General features: G+C 32.9%; 1 protein-coding gene across 2 annotated transcripts; it reads left to right on the top strand.

Moving 5' to 3' along the window:
* The first annotated feature begins 267 nt into the window (after positions 1-267).
* LOC125803879 (uncharacterized) lies at positions 268-13,109 on the top strand. Of its 2 annotated transcripts, none has more exons than XM_049482456.1 (4): positions 268-554; positions 6,121-6,384; positions 8,514-8,597; positions 12,064-13,109. In XM_049482456.1, the coding sequence occupies exons 2-4, from the start codon at positions 6,225-6,227 to the stop codon at positions 12,171-12,173; spliced, it is 354 nt and encodes a 117-aa protein (XP_049338413.1). In that variant the 5' UTR covers positions 268-554; positions 6,121-6,224; the 3' UTR covers positions 12,174-13,109. The 2 variants fall into 2 exon arrangements, with proteins under 2 accessions (XP_049338413.1, XP_049338412.1); XM_049482455.1 differs by lacking the exon at positions 268-554 and adding an exon at positions 886-981.
* Positions 13,110-19,715: the final 6,606 nt, after the last annotated feature.

Genomic DNA, 19,715 nt, shown 5'->3' with positions numbered 1-19,715 from the left:
AAAAAGGAGAATTTTTTAACAAAGAATTCTGGATGATCGGAAAACTTGACCAAACTTTCGTGAGATTTTTGTACTGGTGTAAATCACCGTGTCTGGGAGTACCACGGTGCTTCAACTACTGTTACCAGCCGTACAAAAACTCTAAATACAGTTTTTCTTCATTTAAAGGAGAATCAAATGTTTGGAGATGGAAAAAGTTCCAACAATATTTGAGAAATTAACCTGCCATATTTTGTGACTTTTAGTCTTTTTTATTTTAATAATCTTTTATCATTTATTTGTAGGTAAATCTTCAAGCTTGCCCTTGGAATATACGAAACTCAGACTGGATTTATCTACAAACTTTATTTTTTTGCCTTTTTTGGCTTTTTTTTTTTGCCTTTTTTGGACAGTTTTCTTTTTGGACTTTCAAAAATTAATACAAATTTTTGTGAAATTTGTCTTGTTGTGGAAATGATGACCATAATCATTGTCCAGGGATATTGTTAGAAGGTGGATTGATGTGACTGCTGAGCTTACTTTTGGAAAACCCATCAAACTCACCGTCACACCAAGTAAGTAAAATTAATTTTATTAAATTATGTAATTTGTGTAAATTGTGAATTTCTTAAAAATTCTTTGGAATTCATAACTTACTAAATATAAAGTGATTGATGCATGCAGACTATAGAAGCTTCATCTGGTCTGATGCTAAAGCTGAATCCAGACTTGAAGGTATTGTAGGTCTTAGTTTTAGGCTTTTTGTATATTTTAAAAAGCTTGAAAAGCTTAAAAAGAACCCCTTTCTTGATGTTAACCTTACTCAGGGTTCTTAATTTTATTTTTTTTAATTAAATACTATTATAATTAGTGTTGTGAGTCCTGATGGGTCTCATGGTTGAGGTGATCTAGAGTCAGAGAGTATTTGTAAGAGTAACTAAAGCAGTGCTTCCACTGATGCTCTGACTTTTGGAAAACCAATTTCTCTCCAAGTTAATCCAAGTAAGTCTTTCTTTTCATTTAATATCTCATTTCCAACTGAAAGAAATGTTAAATGTTGTGTATGTGTTTGTTTTTATCACTGAACTTGAGATTGGGCGCTTAAAACATCTTAAAACATCTCTGTGTTGTTCGTTCTCAGCTCAGCTGAACTCAACTCAAAACTGAACTGAGCTCAACTGAATCATCAACTACTGGATTTAGCTAGAAGTTTAATGTTATGTTAAATTGATAGAGAAAGAATAGATTCGGATTCAAAAGTAACAAAAAAAAAGTATAAATTCTGCATAAACAAGAGATTTAAGTGCACTGTAAACTGTAACAATTGAGCTGCTAAAGTTGCTAAAGTTGCTAAAGTTGCTAAAATTGGGCAACTCAATTGCCTCGCCTTTTCTTAAACAAATACATTTTACAAGATAAATTAAGATAAGAAAAAATAAGATAAGATAATCCTTTATTAATCCCACAATGGGTAAATTTGCAATGTTACAGCAGCACAGAGGAAATGACAGAGAAACAGGTCAGAAAATATATATATAAACAAATAAGAATAAATCTCTATATACAAAAGATTAAGGAAAGAAATATAAAAATACTAAAAATATAATTAAAAAAAAGTATATACATCTAGTGCAGCTAAGATATGGCCAGAGGAGATATGATTATTGTAGGTTATGACCAGTATTATTTTACAGATCTATAAATCTAAGAAATCTAAAAAAAAATAAATAAAAAAAAAAAGTTATTATTTTTGTATCTACAATATGATTTTAATGCAGGAAAATTATTCATTCTTGAGTTAAACTGTATATAAATTCTGAAGGTCGAGTTGCAGGTTTGTATTTATGAATAATAATGGTATAATTAGGGGTTGCATTTCCTTTTCTGAAAAAAAGAAAAAATGCACATTGTTAATTTGCAAGACTGGTTTTGAATTTATAAAATTCAAAAATGTATAAAATTCCAAATAAATAAGTGCATTAGTTTTTTAGTTTAGATTGCAAATTTGTTTTTACTTAAGCGAACTGTTTATTCTTAAGTAAAGTTATTGAAGATATGGAGATTCTGAAGTTTTAAATCGAATGAGTATTATCTTTTTGGGGGGAAAAATACACAATATTTTAATTTTAAATAAGTTAACTTAAGTTAACTTAAGTTTTCCTTAAAAAGCTTGACAAGGCTGATGATTATAAACTGTGATAAAGTTTGTGATAATATTTTTTTCTAAACAAACAACATATTATTAATACTTCTAGTATAAATGACTGGGTTAAAATAAGTATAAGTTAACTTTAAACAGTTGGTTAAACTTTAAAGGTTTGACAAGGATGAAGATTATAAACTGTGACATTTCTGTATAACCTAAGCATAAATAGATGAAGATATTTATAATACTTCCAGTATAAATGACTGGGTTCACATTTTTACAAGATTCTGTAAGTTAAAATCATTATAAGTTAACTTTAAACAGTTAATTTACTTAAAACGTTTGATAAGGCTGATTGCCTTATTATTTTCGCTAAACTCACCATTTAATATCAGTTTTCCCAAAAAAAGTAAAGTTAAGTAAAGTTTACCATTATAATTTATAGAGTAGCAAATTTGTACTGTTAAATACATGAAAGTAAACAGTCCTCCAAACTATTAAACATTTCAATTTAGAGACAGAATTTCTCAGAATTTTTTACTGTATGTTTTTTACTGTCCTGGAAAAATAAAACAAGTGTATCTCCAAAATGGCAACGTTAGAGGAAAATCAAGAAACCTTTTTATTTTAAACTTAAAAAGTTTGACAAGGCTGATGATTATAAACTCTGATAAATTTTGTGATACATTTTCTTTCTTTACAACAACCTGATCATAAAAAAATAATATATTAATAATACTCCAAGTATAAATGATTGGGTTCCCAGTTTTTACAAGATTCTAAGCTAAAGTAATTATAAGTTTGACAAAACTTATTGCCTTATTATTTTTGCTAAACTCTCCATTAAATATCGGGGGCTTTACACAGTAAATGTGCATCAAATGTTTAAGTAAAGTTTTCCATTATTATTTGTAGTGTGGTGAATTTGTGCTGTTAAATACATGAAAGTAAACAGTCCTGCAAAAAATTAAACAGTTCAATTTAGAGAAAGAATTCCTTTAGAATTGTTTACTTTATATTTTTTTTACCGTACTGGAAACACAAAACTAGTTTGTCTCCAAAAATGGCAACTTCAGAGGAGAGTCAAGAAACTTTTTGACTTTAATAAAAAAAAAAAGAAATCAGACATCCTCACTGTTTTTTTAACTAAATAAAAGTGTAAGTTTTTTTTTAAAAGCAGTCCAGACATTTAATTCAATTTTAATGAACTGTTAAATAATAATAGTATAATGTATAATGGAATAATAGTAAAAGAAATGTGCTAATTGATTGCCTCAAATTTTCTAAAATATCTGTTTGATATCCAATGCAAATTGCATAAAAGTTTACTTTAAATGATAATTTACAGTGTAGCAGTTTGTACTGTTTTAATACATTACAGTTAAAAGTCCTCCAAAAAATATCTACAGTTCAAATGTAAATCATACAGTTATGATTGTTTATGATTTTTATTATATCACTCATGTAACAAAACATCCAAAACCATCTCCAACATAGGAAAAGTAAAAAATTAAAGTTATAAAAGTTATTATTAAAGTTAAAGTTAAATTAAAGTTATTTTGGACCATGTCAATAATAGCCCAAATTTAAATTTATTTATTAATTTAGTGTTCTTAAATTCTTAATGTAATTAGTTTAAAAATAAAGGCTATAATCTGTCACTATGCAGTGTGGATACCATTGCATTGATACTAACATAACATGAAGAAGTTCAGGTAAAGGTTTATCATATATAAAGATTCAGGGATGTATAAAACCTTTACATTTAGCTTATAGCGTAATTTAAACATTTGTAGAAGTTAAGAGAACTCAGTGAAATGGTTCACTGTAGAGAAAGTTCTCAAGATCAGTAGTGTTAGGAATAACTGTCAGTATAATGTCAATTAGTTACATTTTATATCTGGTAATAAAAATTGGACTGTATAATCCATAGGTTGAATGATATCAGATTTTTGTTAGCAGTTGTAAAAATGTAGGTAATCTTTTCTTTGTAGGTAATGAAAACATTTAAAAAAATTGATTCTATTTTTCTATTCTATTCTGATTGTGAGAAGCTAGAAAAAAAAATGTATATTATATATTTATATATTATACTAAATGAGAAAAAAAGGAAATAATGACGTTTACGCACCACTTTTTAAATTTGGAGTCTACTAATTTAGCCTCAAATGGTCAATTATGTGAAATGATGAATATTTACCTAATCAATGAGGTGGTTGTTATGCCGAGAATGCAAATATATTCACTTAATTTACTCTACAATGTGTCTTTTTGTCATTTTATTTTGTTTTACTACATAATTTAAACGTACAAACTCCCCTACACTCTGTTAAAATTTCTTGATAAACAGACCAATAGCAATTTACCAAAATGACCTGAATTAAACTGTTTATACATTGATTTCCTCTGAAAATTACTAAGGTTTTATTTCTCTCGGGGAAAGTTGTTGTTTTGGAGATTCATGTTTTTTATTGCACGGCGACTATACGTTTATATATATATATATTTATATATATATATATATATATATATATATATATATATATATATATATATATATATATATATATATATATATATATATATATATATATTTTTTTTTTTTTTTTATTATTATTATTATTATTATTTATAACCTGAAAAAAAGAGGGACGATTTTGCATCGACCTATGCACGAATAGATAAATATATTACAAATACTTCTAATACAAAAGCCTTAGTGAGACACAAATTAGAGAAAACAGTACAGTACAATAAAGAGAACTATAATATTTGGATTAGTATTTGGATTAGTTTTAGGATAAATAAGAGCAGGCTGTATCAGAGATGATGAATATCATAATTAGAAATGAAGCATTATGTACAGCATGTTACAAGCTCAAGTGAATATGTAACATAATGCTGTATATTTTACAACAACAAAGTATACTAGTGTGTAGAAGTGTGCTTCTTACAAAAAACAGGAACAATAAGCATATTTGTAATGTAAATAGATCACATATATTTAACATCAGTTCTTAGTACATTCCTAATATACCTGGTGTATAATAGTGATACAGTTGTGTTACAATGAATAAATGTATTATAATTGTACTGTAAGTATAGTAAAATACGGGGTTACATGCATGAAGTAGTATGTTTAAATGTTGCTTAAGTATGTTTAAAATAGTTCAAAATATTTTTTGTACAGTTAAGTACACTTAGCAAAATTTAAGTAAGACTTTTGATTTTTATTAGTGGTGTCAATCGATTTAAAAAAAATTAATCCGATTAATCACAACAAAATTCTGTGATTAACTGCGATTAATCGCATTTGTTTTTCTTCAGACGTAAATTATTATAGTGGATATTTAAATATAAATAAAAAAAATGAATGTAAGAAATGTAAAATGCAATTATATGTATATTAGTAGTGTCAGTTAAAATACTAATACATACATGTATGTTTGAGGGGAAATGAAATCAATGCAGGGCGCTGGAATAAAGAATGCATGATAAATTGGGCTGTAAAATTGTTGGTGAGGATTTCTGAATTCAAACTTAATTTGAATGTTTAAAAAATATCAGAGATAAGGAGCAGTGCAGTGCAGGAGTGCGGGTTTGTGTGTGTGTGTGCGCGAGAGAGAGAAAACTCTGAGCTGGAAGTCTGAACCAGAGTGTTACTGCTGGACACTGTATGTTCAGTTGTTCAGCCAGAAAACAGATTGGTGCGTTGGGCGGGGGTGGGGCAGATTACGGTGGAAGTAGGAGTCAAACTTGATGCCTTTATTAACTTGCGTAAAAAAATAGTAACACGTTACTGATTCCAAATTAACAGCACTCGTTAACGCTTTAACGTTGACATCCCTCATTTTAACACAATCAAAGTATAATAAGTACAAAAAGTTGTGCCGTTTTAGCACTCTTTAAATATTCTGATTATTAATATGGCAAATAAAAACAATACACAAATAAAATTAGTAAATATAGATTCATGATTTGTTTTTCTCCTCCAGAGGCTGATTCAACCCCAAATAAACCTCTGTTGTCGATCCTGTCTGGTACTGACAATGGGCAGAAGTTGTGTCTGGCTGCAGGGTTCTTCCCTAAAGAGGGGGAGATGTCTCTGACATTAGAAGGTGGAAACAGTGAAAAACGTGATATCAGCAAGGCTGCACTCTCCAAACGCAGCACATATTACTATGCTGGCTCCTCCTCTCAGAGCATCGAAAAATGCGAGATGGAAGGTGTGGAAACTACGGCAAAGGGTGATGGAAAAGGTAAGAAACCCCCTCTTTTTAAATAGAGTACACCTACAGTGCCCTGAAAAGGTTTTTCCCCTCTACAGGTTTGTTTTTGTGTCATACTGATATTTTTCTGATTATCAAACAAACTTTAGTATCGAACAAAGTTTACCTGAGTAAATATATAAAAAAAAAACACTTTTTACATAATAATAAAAAGTATCCAAACCAATCAAGCTTTACCGACAACTGGCAACATTTCTTTCCCATCTTTGTGGAGGAATTTGGTTCCATTCTTCTTCGCAGAATTGTTTTTATTTTGCCTTACTGGAGGATTTTTAAGCTTCAACAGCCTGTTTAAGATCATGCCACAGCATCTGAATCAGACTTTGACTAGACGAGTCCAAAACCTTCATTTATTATTATTTTTTTGTTTAAGCCATTCAGAGGTGGACTTTGTGTTTGTGTGCTTTGGATCATTGTCCTGCTGCAGAACCCAAGTACACAAGTACGCCTGAGCTTGAGGTCATGAACAGAGTGCCGGATATTCTCCTTCAGGATTGTCTGGTAAACAGCAGAATTCCTGGTTCCATCTATTACAGAAAGTTGTCCAGACCCTGAAGCAGCAAAGCAGCTCCAGACCACCACACACTACCACCACCGTGTTTTACATTCAGCATGATGTTCTTTTTCGAAAAATGTTAGTTTTACGCCAGATGAAATGGCCTTTACAATTTTGTCACGTCAGTCCAACGAATATTTACCCAGAGTCCTGGGGATTATCAAGATGTTTGTTGGTAAATGTAAGATGGACCGTTGTGTTCTTTTTGGTCAGCAGAGTTTTTAAACTTGGAACTCACCCATGGAGACAATTTTTGACCAGACTCTTTCTTATTATTGAATCATTAGCACTGACCTTAACCCTTGTGTGGTGTTCGGGTCTGTGGGACCCGTTTTCATTTTTCATCAAATGATACTTAAAAATGTCTTTTTCTAACTCAAACTCATTGGCATTGGCTCATTTTTTGTGAAAAACATATATCAAAACACATTTTCGATAAACACACACTGTACACCCCCAAACCCCCCCCAAACAATTAATATTATATACAGTATGTTTGGCCAAGGGCTAATAAACTTTGCTTCATTTGTAAATTTGAAACTAAACAAATGTTCTACTCATATCTTGAGTTACATTAATTTTCTTTTACATTTTATTAAAAAACTATAAAAAAAGAGTAGCACTTTTTGAAAGAAATGTAACATAAGAAAGGTAAAGGGCAAATATTAACCATGTAAGCTGTTTATATTGCTTGCAATTTAGGTGAAGCAAGCATGTGTAAAGCATTTTAATGTAGAATTGCTTAAATTTGCTGAATTAAATACAAGTAACAAAGTAAATGAGTAACAAAAATATGAACACCACACAAGGGTTAACTGAGGCGAGTGAGAGCTGCAGTTCTTTAAATGTTGTTCGCGGTTCTTTTGTGACCTCCTGGATGAGTTGTTCATGCCCTTTTGGAATAATTTTGGTCGGTCAGCCACTCCTACCAAAGTTCACCAGTGTTCAATGTTTTTTCCATTTGTGAATAATAATAACTTATTGTGGTTCACTGGAGTCCCAAAGCCTAAGAAATTACTTTGTAACCTTTTTCAGACTGATCAGTGACTTTGTTTTCTCACCTGTTTTTGAATTTGTTCAGATTGGGGCATTATGTGTTGCTTTTTGAGGTCGTTTATCTGCTTCATGTTGTCAGACAGTTTCTATTTAATGATTTCTTGATTCTACAGGTCGGATAGTAATCAGGCCTGGTTCTGATTAAAGAAATTAAAGCCAGCTTTCCAAATAGTGTAATTAATCACAGTTAAATCATGGGGGAGTAAACACTTTTTCACAAAGGGCTAGACTGTATTGGATATATTTTTTTCGCCTAGTAAATGAAATCATCATTTTAAACAAATTCAAACTTTTTATATTTTCCACACCACTGTATATATGTTCTAAACCGTGACACATGCTGAACATTCTGAGAGTGCCACTACAGGACAGTGTGTGAATGTGTGATCATGTGACCTTATTTACAGGATGTAGCTGCATTAAAATAAATGGATAATGCAGGGTGTTGATAAGCTCTTTGTGCATTAATTGAATATTTTTTCTTTAGCTTCTCCAGAGGAAAAGAAAAAAGATCAAGTAATTCCTGACTGCAAGACCCCCACTAATAAGACCAGAGTTACCACATCCACCAGTGAGTATCTACCACCAGTGTCTGTACATATAAACCCATAAATAAAAAAAAATAAAACCATTTAGCTTGATGTGCTTGGGTTGTAGTGAAACGTGATAAGGAGAATTAGGATTTGTCAAATAGCCCCCCTCCATTCACCCCCAGAATTCTGAAATACTGAGCTTTTATCCAATGCATCCAACAGGCTTATAATGCTAGCGGTAGGGGCATAGCATTGGCCATGCAAATAAATCTATATTTTTACACCATTAACAACAAGCTCAAAGTAGCTCCAAAGTTCATTGGTAGAACTGAAGTAGAATTGAAGGACCCTGACATTTAAAACGAGCCATTGAGTGCTTTAAAAAAACTGCAGGTAGTTTATTAAAACACTGTTTATATACACAGTTTCTTCACCTTTTCCACATAAATGATTAAAACACGTTCTTTTTTGGAATTAAATCACACACAGGTGACTTCTTGTGTAGCAGGTACGGTATTAAGATATAAAAATTTTATATCTTGTACAATTTCAATTGCAAAAAAGTTGGGACACTGTATAAAATGTAAATAAATGTAAATAAAAACAGAATACAATGGTTAATTAATGTCTTAGACACACCTAATTTAAAAACCATCCTGCATTGCCCATTGGTGTAGATTGGTGCATTATTATTCTACATCTACAAAAAATATAGCCCATTGTCTTATTGTGTAAATTAGCTTTTTGTGAACCTTCACAACAAGAATGCACAGGTCAGTGTCACAAAGGAGAGGGATGGATGTAAGTGCAGACTATATTTTATTTAAAATAAACAAACTAAAACTAACAAACAAACAAGATAAACAAAAGTTATACTGAAAACAAACACTGGTAGGGAAACACAAAACAAATATTACAAGGATAACTAAACTATGAAAACCTAGACAAGGAAAACAAAACTCAAAAAAGACTTAACTAGAAAACAGGAACCTAACAACAAGCAGCATGAGACACAACAAACCTGGACAAGACCACAGACACCAAACAAAAGACTAGACAAGAAAGACTTGAAACAAAGGGGCTTATATACACGAGGAGGGAACAGGAAAATGGAAACACCTGAGGATCAATCAAGAGGGGGCGGGGTTACAAATAACTGATGACAGGGTGGGGCTAGGGCAGAGACAGGACCAAAAACACAACAGTAGCACATGGCTGGGAAACACATGACAGGAAAACAGAGGGCAGGAGCACAAGAGACCAAATGAGGGAGAAACACAAGACAGACACGGGCTAAGGTGTGACAGTCAGTTTCGTCTTCTGAGAAGCATTGGACATGTCCAGGTAGCTACACCATTGAAATAGCAATCTGTCAAAGTCAGAGTGCACCTGGCTCTTAAAGGAAATGTGAAAAAGCAAGTGACACCCTGATTAGTTGCTATTGATGGTAGCACAACACATTTTGGGAAAGAACATTTTGGGAAAGGGCACAACAACTCTGGAAAAGTAAACAGTACTAATAAAAACAGCTGCAATAGGAGCAATTTGCAACTAACTCACACAACTTGGTATAAAAAGAGCATTTTAGAGAGTTGGAGTCTTTTAGAAGCAAAGATGTTTAGAGATTCACCAATCTGCCAAAAACTGCATTTAAAAATTTGTAAAACAATTTCAGAAAACATTCCTCAACATACCATTGCAAAGACTTTAACCATCCCAACAGCTACAGTATATTATATCATTAAAAGATTTAGAGAGTTGGGAGAGGCTGATGGTCAGTATTGCCGTTTTTGTAAGTAAGGTTGCAGTTTCAAATATATCAATATTTATACTGAAAGATTTTTGTGTATCTGATTTGATACTACATAAAGGAAAATGATTCCCAGTACAAAAGTAGCTTAACCAGTTTATTAAAAGAATCCTCTGAAGCAAAACAGATTTTTGGTATTCTATGGTACACAGTAAGAAAAATAAATACAGATTTGTACAAAAAGAGTACAAAGCTTGTCGCTGGTACTGTACCCTATATTGAGGTACAACAGGGTATCTTTCAGTGAAAGTTTTTTTTTGTACCCATGTTTTTTTTTTTTAAATCAGTAAAGATTATAAAGATTATAAACATCATTATCAACTGAATATGTGTCAAGAACTTGATGATCCACAATAGTCTGACTTTCAAATAAAAAATAGCTGGTTAAATGGTACAAATCTCTACTTTCTGCTGTTTGGAATTACTTTGTGCTTCAGAGGGAAACACATCTGACCCTGTAAAGATTAATATTATACCTTTGAGGGTACAATTATGAAGAGTGTACCTTTGAGTACAAAAAAGTACTTATATCGTACCCGTTTTTTAGAGTGATAAAGACAGTTGGTTCCACCAATCAGGTGTAAGAGAAGAGCTCAGAGGTCATCGTCTCTTGCCTTAAGATAAAAACAAGCCTTTTATATCTTTAGTCGTTAAGTTGCACAGCCAGCACCCTGTAACTCAGATTTATCATCAGTATTCAAAAAAAACACTCATTACATGTTTTCAAAACACAATTATTTGCAGACAGAACAGTCTTGGAGCCTACAGAGTTTTCCACTGGTTCAGAAATGAATCAGCAGATATGATATTAAAGGAGAACTCTGGTGTAAAATTGACTTTTGTTGTAGTAAAATAAGATAAAAAGTTCTCACCTTTGATGAATAGCACACCTCCGTTCTCCCACAGCGTTCAGAGATTCAGCAATTTTAACAGTTTGTCCAAACACCCTTCAGACTCTGTGACATGAGGCATAATTTGCCCCGATAAATCATTTATTCCACCGTTATCCAGCCAAAGTAGCTCCACACCTCCTTGCTAGAATCTGGAGAGCTTTGACATTTAAAACGAGGCATTAATAACTTAAAAAGTGCACAAAAACCACTGTTTACTTCCTGTAACACGAGCTAGAAACAACATAGCGTAGCAGCCAATGCCAGGAGTAATGGTGGTACTCTGAGCTGAAGCTCACGTTACAGGATGTAAACAGTGTTTTTAATAAGTTTCTTGAGCCCTTTTTAAGTTATTAATGCCTCGTTTTAAATGTCAGGGCGCTCCAGATTCTAGCAAAGAGGTGTGGAGCTATTTTGAGCTGGATAACAGTGAAAAAAGTGAGTTATCAGAGCAAATTATTATGCCCCGTATCACCCAGTCTGAAGGGTGTTTGGACAAACTGTTTAAATTTCTGGGTCTCAGAACGCTGTGGGAGAACGGAGGTGAGCTCTTCATCAAAGGTAAGAACTTTTTATCATGTTTTACTACAACAAAAGTCCATTTTACACCGGAGTTCTCCTTTAACTCTTAATAACATATTGATTAAGCGAAATAAATAAAGCTAAATCATTTAATCATAAATAACGTAGTACATTATAAAGCAAAACTAGTGCTAGTCAAGCACTAACACTAGCCTGTAGAACACAGTGCTTATATTGTAATGTAATCTAATCTCAGCGCTCTGTGTGATGTGTTTCTTACAGTTGACCCTAAGGCAAACGCCATGTCTCTGATTGTGACGGCCGTCAGGATCCTGCTGGCTAAAGCGGTTGCGGTAAATGTGATGATGACCATTAAAGCCTTTCTTGTCTGAAGCGAAAAAAAAAAAGAATTTAAATGTCTATATATCTCTGTCAGGATTTTGTCTAATCCAACATTGCTGATCTGCAGTTAGTTTAGTTTTAATAACTAGAAGAAAATAATCATGCTTTTTTGCTTTTTTACGTTTAGTATAATTTAGGAACGCACAGATATGGGAATTGTTGAATTGTGACACAGATATTCAATATTTTGCATTGGCCAACACTGTATGTCCAAATGTGTGGTCCAGCACGCTAAGTTCTGCCACTATGATCAGGAGATCATTGGTTCGAATCCTGTTCATGTAGCTTGCCATCAGCTGCCGGAGCCCTGAGAGAGCACAATTGGTATTGCTCTCTCTCTGGGTGGGAACAGTAGATGTCACTCTTTCCTCCCATCACTCCAAAGGGTGATGTCGATCAGCACAAGGCATCTGTGAGCTGATGTATCAGAACCGAGTCGCTGCTTTTTCTTCCAAATGCGCTGTGATGCTACTCAGCAATGCTACAGCAATCAGCAGCAGTTTGAAAAGAGGCGGAGTCTGACTTCACATGTATCGGAGAAGGCATGTTCTAGGCTTTACCCTCCCGGTTTTGGGGCATCACTAGTGATAGGACGAGTCCTAATGAGTGGGTTGGGTAATTGGCCATGTAAATTGGGAAGAAAATGGAAAAAAAAAAAAAGAAATAAAATTATTACTTTTGTCACTTTTAGTTGTGGACTTGAGGATGATGAGTTGAGGGTGCAGTATCCTGACCTCATCAAAAATCTTCCTCATCAAAAATCTTCTTGCTAAACGCAATCAGATAAAAAAAAAAACAGAATATCATTGTAATATCACTTTAAGTAACTTTTCAATTATGTTAATTCTTTGAGATGCACCTGTACTCCTACAAAAGCTGGACAACTCTCTTTTGATAGCCTTAATTTTTGAAAAAAAAAAGAAAAAGATGAATGAGCAGGTGTCCCAATACTTTTGTCCATATAGTGTAATTGCCAATGCAAATATTAACAATTTACAATTCATAAACATAAACAATTCAAAAAATTGGTTCAAACTGTACCTGGATTACCATTAGTTGTGGAAAATAAAAACATAATCAAATATATTTTTAATGACACATTTAATAACATACTTTTTGTGTGATACAAATGTTTGAAATATCAGACAAATCTAAAAAAAAAATAATAATATGATAATCATTTAAGCGAATATCTGCTCCTAAGAAATGATATGATTCTGATATCATGCTGCATCCTTCAGTATCATTATTCGTGTGCATATTGCTTGTTTTAAGCTAAGTTTATATAATCTGTTTCATAGTTTATATTTCCAGTAGTAAAAGGTATTCATTTTAGTCTTCAGTATGATTAAGGGATATATGTATGTATATTTAGGGCTTTGCATAGTAGATAGTAGAGTAGTGATAAACTGCAGTTCAAAAGTTCGGAATCTCGCTAATAACATGTTTTTATAGAAAAAAATCCTGATTTACTGTTAAAAAAAAATAATAATAATTATGCTTACATTTTTTTATGGATTTTATATGATTACGAGGAAATAGAGAATCAAAATAATAAATGAAAATGTACAACATTTAAAATAAATATATAATTTAAAAGTAATTTAGTATCCTGAATGCCTTATGTTTGAAAAGTAGGGTTTAATTTCTAAGCCGAATAATTTTACAGAAAAAAATTAATAAAAATAAAAAAGTAAATCTTGGTTACACATGCTATGAATGTCATGTCTATTAGACTCTATATCAGGGGTGTCCAAGTTTGTGGCCCGTTTCCTTTTTTGGAGCGTCCTGCGAGGTATTTTAGAAATAGAATGAAAGTTGGCCCGCTGTTAAGCAGGTTTTTATAATGTGAGATTTAAAGTTTGAACGCTAGGTGTCAGAAACGGGCCAAAGAATCTAAAAGCGGAGAGAGTGCGCATTTCTAGCGCAGAAAAACAGAGTAAAAGAGTCTAAAAGTGGAGAGAGTGCACATTTCTAGCACAGAAAAACGAGCTAAAGAGTCTAAAAGCGGAGAGAGTGCGCATTTCTAGCACAGAAAAACGAGCTAAAGAGTCTAAAAGCGGAGAGAGTGCACATTTCTAGCACAGAAAAACGAGCTAAAGAGTCTAAAAGCGGAGAGAGTGCGCATTTCTAGCGCAGAAAAACGTGGCAAAAGAGTCTAAAAGCGGAGAGAGTGCGCATTTCTACCGCAGAAAAAGGGCAAAAGAGTCTAAAAGTTGCCGTAATTAAGGAGTTTAATATTAAGAGACATCATGAAATTAAACATCAATTTGAAAAATCTTAGTTTACACAACACTGTCAAAGATAAAGATAGTAAGTCAAGTAAAATGGTGTGTAAATGAAATAATCAGGAAAATGTATTATTTAAATTGGTATATTTCATTATTTGTCTTATTACAGAGTCTGTGGCCCGTGATTTCAAATATATTTCTCCTTCTGGCCCCCAATAAAAAAAAGTTTGGACACTCCTGCTCTATATCATACTTATAACACATTATATGCAATACATTCATAAGGCATAATAAACATGGTTATACATATTTTCAAAAATGTAAATATATATATATATATATATATATATATATATATATGTATATATATATATATATATATATATATATATATATATATATATATATATATATATATATATATATATGTGTATATATATATATATATATATATATATATATATATATATATATATATATATATATATATATATGTGTGTATATATATATATATATATATATATATATATATATATATATATATATATATATATATTTCACAATGGATTTGTCCTTTAATAAATGAAATTAATCTGAGCAGACAAAAATAAAAGTAAAAGTAAATGTAAGAAACTTGTTTCTTTCTGATTTGGGGTTGTACACATAAAGATGATTAATTTGACTATGAAAATGTTACTATACGTGATTCTAAATCTTTGAATAGTTGTTTAAATTTTGTTTAAGATGAAATTCTCTGTAGAAATGCTGTGCTTCTCTCTTTTTTAGTGTATTTTTTGTTATATTTTTGAATGAAATCCGCTGTGCATTTAGTGTGTGATGTTAAGAGTCTAATACTGCAATAATAATAATAAACTGCAGCTTGCTGAACGAGTGCAGTTGTGAGTGGGTGTGTTAACCGCAGGTTTAACAGCAGGTACGCTGCGTGAGCTGCAGGAAAACCTCACCTCAGATTAAGATCTGCAGCACAGCCCCACTTCCAAGAAGTGAAGGTGCAGTTTACCACTGAGACACAAACACCAACACACTGTTACCATCACTGCTCGCCTCTATTAACCCTGAACCTGCTGTAGAGACCAGCAGAGTGGAAACTGTTCATCGTTAATCCAACTACACTACATAATACTGACATAACCATGCCTAACATTTAGATAGACAGATCTCATTCCATCATTTTTAAAATTATTTAACCCTTGTGTGGTGTTGGATGTTTTCATTTTTCATCAAATGATACTAAAAAATATTTTTTCTAACTCAAACTCATTGGCATTGGCTCATTTTTTGTGACATATATCATATATATAATATATATATATAAACATATATCAAAACACATTTTCGATAAACACACACTGTAACCCCCCCCCCCCTACACATTTATATTACATACAGTATGTTTGGCCAAGGGCTAATAAACATTGCTTCATTTGTAAATTTGAAACTAAACAAACTTTCTACTCATATCTTGAGTTAAATTCATTTTCTTTTACATTTTATTACAAAACTAATAAAAAAAGAGTAGCACTTTTTGAAAGAAATGTAACATGAGAAAGGTAAAGGGCAAATATTAACCATGTAAGCTGTTTATATTTCTTCCAATTTAGGTGAAGCAAGCATGTGTAAAGCATTTTAATGTAAAATTGCTTAATTTTGCTGAATTAAATACAAGTAACAAAGTAAACGAGTAACAAAAATATGAACACCACACAAGGGTTAAAATGTCTGGTTATGAGTTCTAAGTGGTCCAGCGGTCTAATGCGCAGCCACTATGAATAGTAGGTTTGAATCCCGGTCATGTAGCTCTGCCATCAGCTGCTGGCACCCAGAGGAAGCAATATTGGCCTTTCTCCATCCGGGTGGGTAGATGGTGCTCTGATATCACATGTATCAGAGGAGGCATGTGCTCGTCCACACCCTCTTAGAGTTGCAGGCGCCACTGGTGATGGGGACACACAAAGGGGTGGGAAAATTGGATAGCCAAATTGTGAGAAAATGGGAAAAAATCTAAATGTTTTCAGAGATACAGCCTTAGTTATAAAAATATAGCACTCTAAATGCTAGGTAAAGTTAACTCTTACAAACCCTCTGATGAACAGCGCCCACTTTGACTGATGTTCTGTCGAGTTCTCCTGCCTTGTCAAACCGTACTTCCCTAGTGTATGTTTAAGTTCTCTGTAAAACACAGAATCAACCGGAGATCCAATTTAAACCTTTAGTTACTCACACAAGATAGCTAAAGTTAACTAGCTGCTGTAAACAGAGTAAACACAGCTGTTAGCTCCTCCATAGCTAACGAGATAGTGTCAGCTCTGCCTGTGGGTGGTCCCAAGTCGAGGTGGGCGAGGCCATGAACTCACAAGTTGACCTAGACACCTAACATCTCTCTGATCAACTCGTATTTCTGAGGATTTTATTTCTCAGCTACTGCAGACAATGGAGGTTAAAGAACAGTTTCTTGTGCAGCATCATTTACAACTGAGAGAGATCTATAGTATTATAGGAAATCTTTAAGTGTTGTGAGAAGCAATTGCATAGAAAATGAAATACTTAACTTAAATACTTTACTGTCCCACCTTTTTTTTTGCAATGCATTGCAGGCCTGAAATACAGAAATGAATGTACACTACCCATCAAAAGTTTTAGAATACTCCCATTTTTTTTCTTTATTAGAAAAGTATTTTATAAGAAAAATAAATAAAAATAATAATCTACTGTGTAAAAAAGAGGGGGGGATAATTTTAATTCATTTGTTAACAGCCTACAGCTGGTATTCAGCAATGGAAATAATATGAGGTTTGGAAATGGATTAAAGATTGGATTAAAAAAATTACCTTGCCCTTTATTGTTGTGCTAAAATTAAATTCATGTCTAAGAATAAACATTATAAACAATTGTTTGGTGCAGTCTGGACTCATTTAAAAAGTTTGGACACCCCTTGTATGTTGGATTGTATATAATGGTCTATATTAGGGCTGTCAATGTTAAAATGCTCGCAATTTGGATATATTTTTTTTTGCGTAAGTTAATCACGCCGCCAAGTTTGACCCTAACTTCTGCCATAATCTGCCCTGCATCCATCCAACGCACACATTTTTTTTTTTTATGACCTAACGCCTGAAAAACTCCAATTTCCCACCACTTTCCTCTGGCCATGTGGGGTCAGGCGCAAGAAAATGCTCTGTGATGTAGGCCTACGTTTTTTAATGCTATTTTGTTTTTCTTTAAGGGCCCAATTTAAGCTCTACATTATAAACATAACAAAGGAATATCAATGCCTAACCACAACGGCACCAACAACACTATAAAAAGACTGTTATTCACTGTTATTCAGATTTGTGAGTCATTTAAAAATTCATGCTTAGTGAAACCCCCTGGTGGCTCTAGGGTGGAAGTTTAATTATCCTCCTAAGACTTAAACTCTTGCATTGCATGCTTTTTTTTTCTCTTTGCTATTTGGGCTAATTTGCACCTGATTAGAGTGAAAACAAAGAAATATCTTTTTACATGATGTAGTTTCTGAGAGAAATCCCAGCTGGCACACAAACGACCTTTAACGTTGAAAGTGTGTTGAAGTGTTGAAGTGTGAAAGTGGTTGAAGTGTGACTAAAGTAATGTATGTTGTTGTTTCAACGTTGAAACAACATTGAATCAACATTTAATGTTCAATGGTTGTGCTAACATTAAAAATTTAACGTTGAATCAACATTTAATGTTAAATGAATGTGCTAACGTTGAAATTTTAACGTTGAATAAACATAGTGTTTAGGCAGAACCCTTAACCTTCTGCCTTTTGAATCAGCATTTAAATAATAATAAATAAAAGAATAAAAAAGTGTTTTACTTCTATTTGCAGTAACTGCTTTTTAATTTAACACCATGTTCATGTTCCAATAGTTATATTCAGTTTTACTGCAGTGATGTAAGTTTATTGTTAACACTTTGTTAACCATAGGATTTTCTAATTTTAGTGAGCTATCGTTTATTAAACGTTAAACATATGCCGTTGAAACAACGTTGCTATATCTACGTTGATTCACTTTTCAAAATCAACAGTTGATTCAACGTTGATTCAACCATAACATCTACGTTGATCAATGTTGGTTCAACGTTTATTCAACCCTGAAATGCCAGATGGGATTATGTCCACATATGAGGAGTTTTTGTTTGAAATTTCGATAGAACTCAATGAAGTCGCAGTTTGTAATGATGTGCAAAACAAAAGTTAAAACAACAATTGTGTCTGTTTGAGCAATATGGCTCATTTAAAGTGCTGCTTTAAATTGAAGACAAAACAAATTAAAAAGCAAAAACATTTTGTATTTGCCGTTCATTTAATTGTTTAAACAATTGCATGAAGCATGAAATATTTCATTTACATTCCAAAAGTGCTACTTCAAACGTTTTTGTCCTGTGGGAACATGCTTACACCTATGTGTGAAATGCTGTGTAACAAAACTAGAAAGATGTAGATTTATATATAAAACATGCTATATCTGCTTGTAATGTAGTAAACTATGTTTTTTTTTATCCAAAATACAATAGAATTTTTACATTATTTTATTAGCATATATGACGCCCTGTCAACTAAGGGCGTTTTCACACCTGTAGTTCGTTTCTCTGGTCCGAATCATTTGATGAGTTTGTTTACTTGGAGCGTTTTTTCACTCTGTTCGGTCTGGTTTCACACAGGCATAAATGTAAACGCACTAAAATGCGCACCAATAAACACGCAAGCAGGCTGTGTCCTGTGATTGGTCAGAGCGTGGTCTGGCGTGGAAGTAAATATACATATACAAAAAAAGTAAATATAGCGAGAAGATTCTGTGTTCCAGCGCATATATGTGTTTTTACACTGAACGCTGAAACGTTGCGCTTTAAACAGCGTTTATATGTGCAGCGCAGATTTATACATAATAAACAGAGTCACACGGCCGTGAGCAGTGAATGCAGCGCAGGCGGCGCGTGCATGGACACAGTGTTTGTTCACAGCTGTGGTAATTAGCGTTATCTGGCTAATATATCAGTTTAGACTGCGTCTTATCAGCCGTTTAGCTCAAATAAATGGCTTATATTTAATAGCTGGATCCGATCGAGACCGGATCACGTTCTCACCACAAGCGAACCGCTCCAGAGTTCGTTTGGTACCGGTTCTTTTGATCCGCACACGAGTGCGGATACTGTTTTCACACCTGCTCAATCGAACCGCACTAAAGTTACAAACGGACCAGAGTTCGTTTTAACCGGACCAAACAGTGCTGGTGTGAAAACGCCCTAAAATAACAA

Source organism: Astyanax mexicanus, chromosome 8 (genome assembly GCF_023375975.1).
Source record: "Astyanax mexicanus isolate ESR-SI-001 chromosome 8, AstMex3_surface, whole genome shotgun sequence".
In the NCBI taxonomy this organism is placed as follows: Eukaryota; Metazoa; Chordata; class Actinopteri; order Characiformes; family Acestrorhamphidae; genus Astyanax; species Astyanax mexicanus.
Note: the sequence above shows the minus strand (reverse complement) of the source record. Positions and strands in the feature narration are given on the sequence as shown.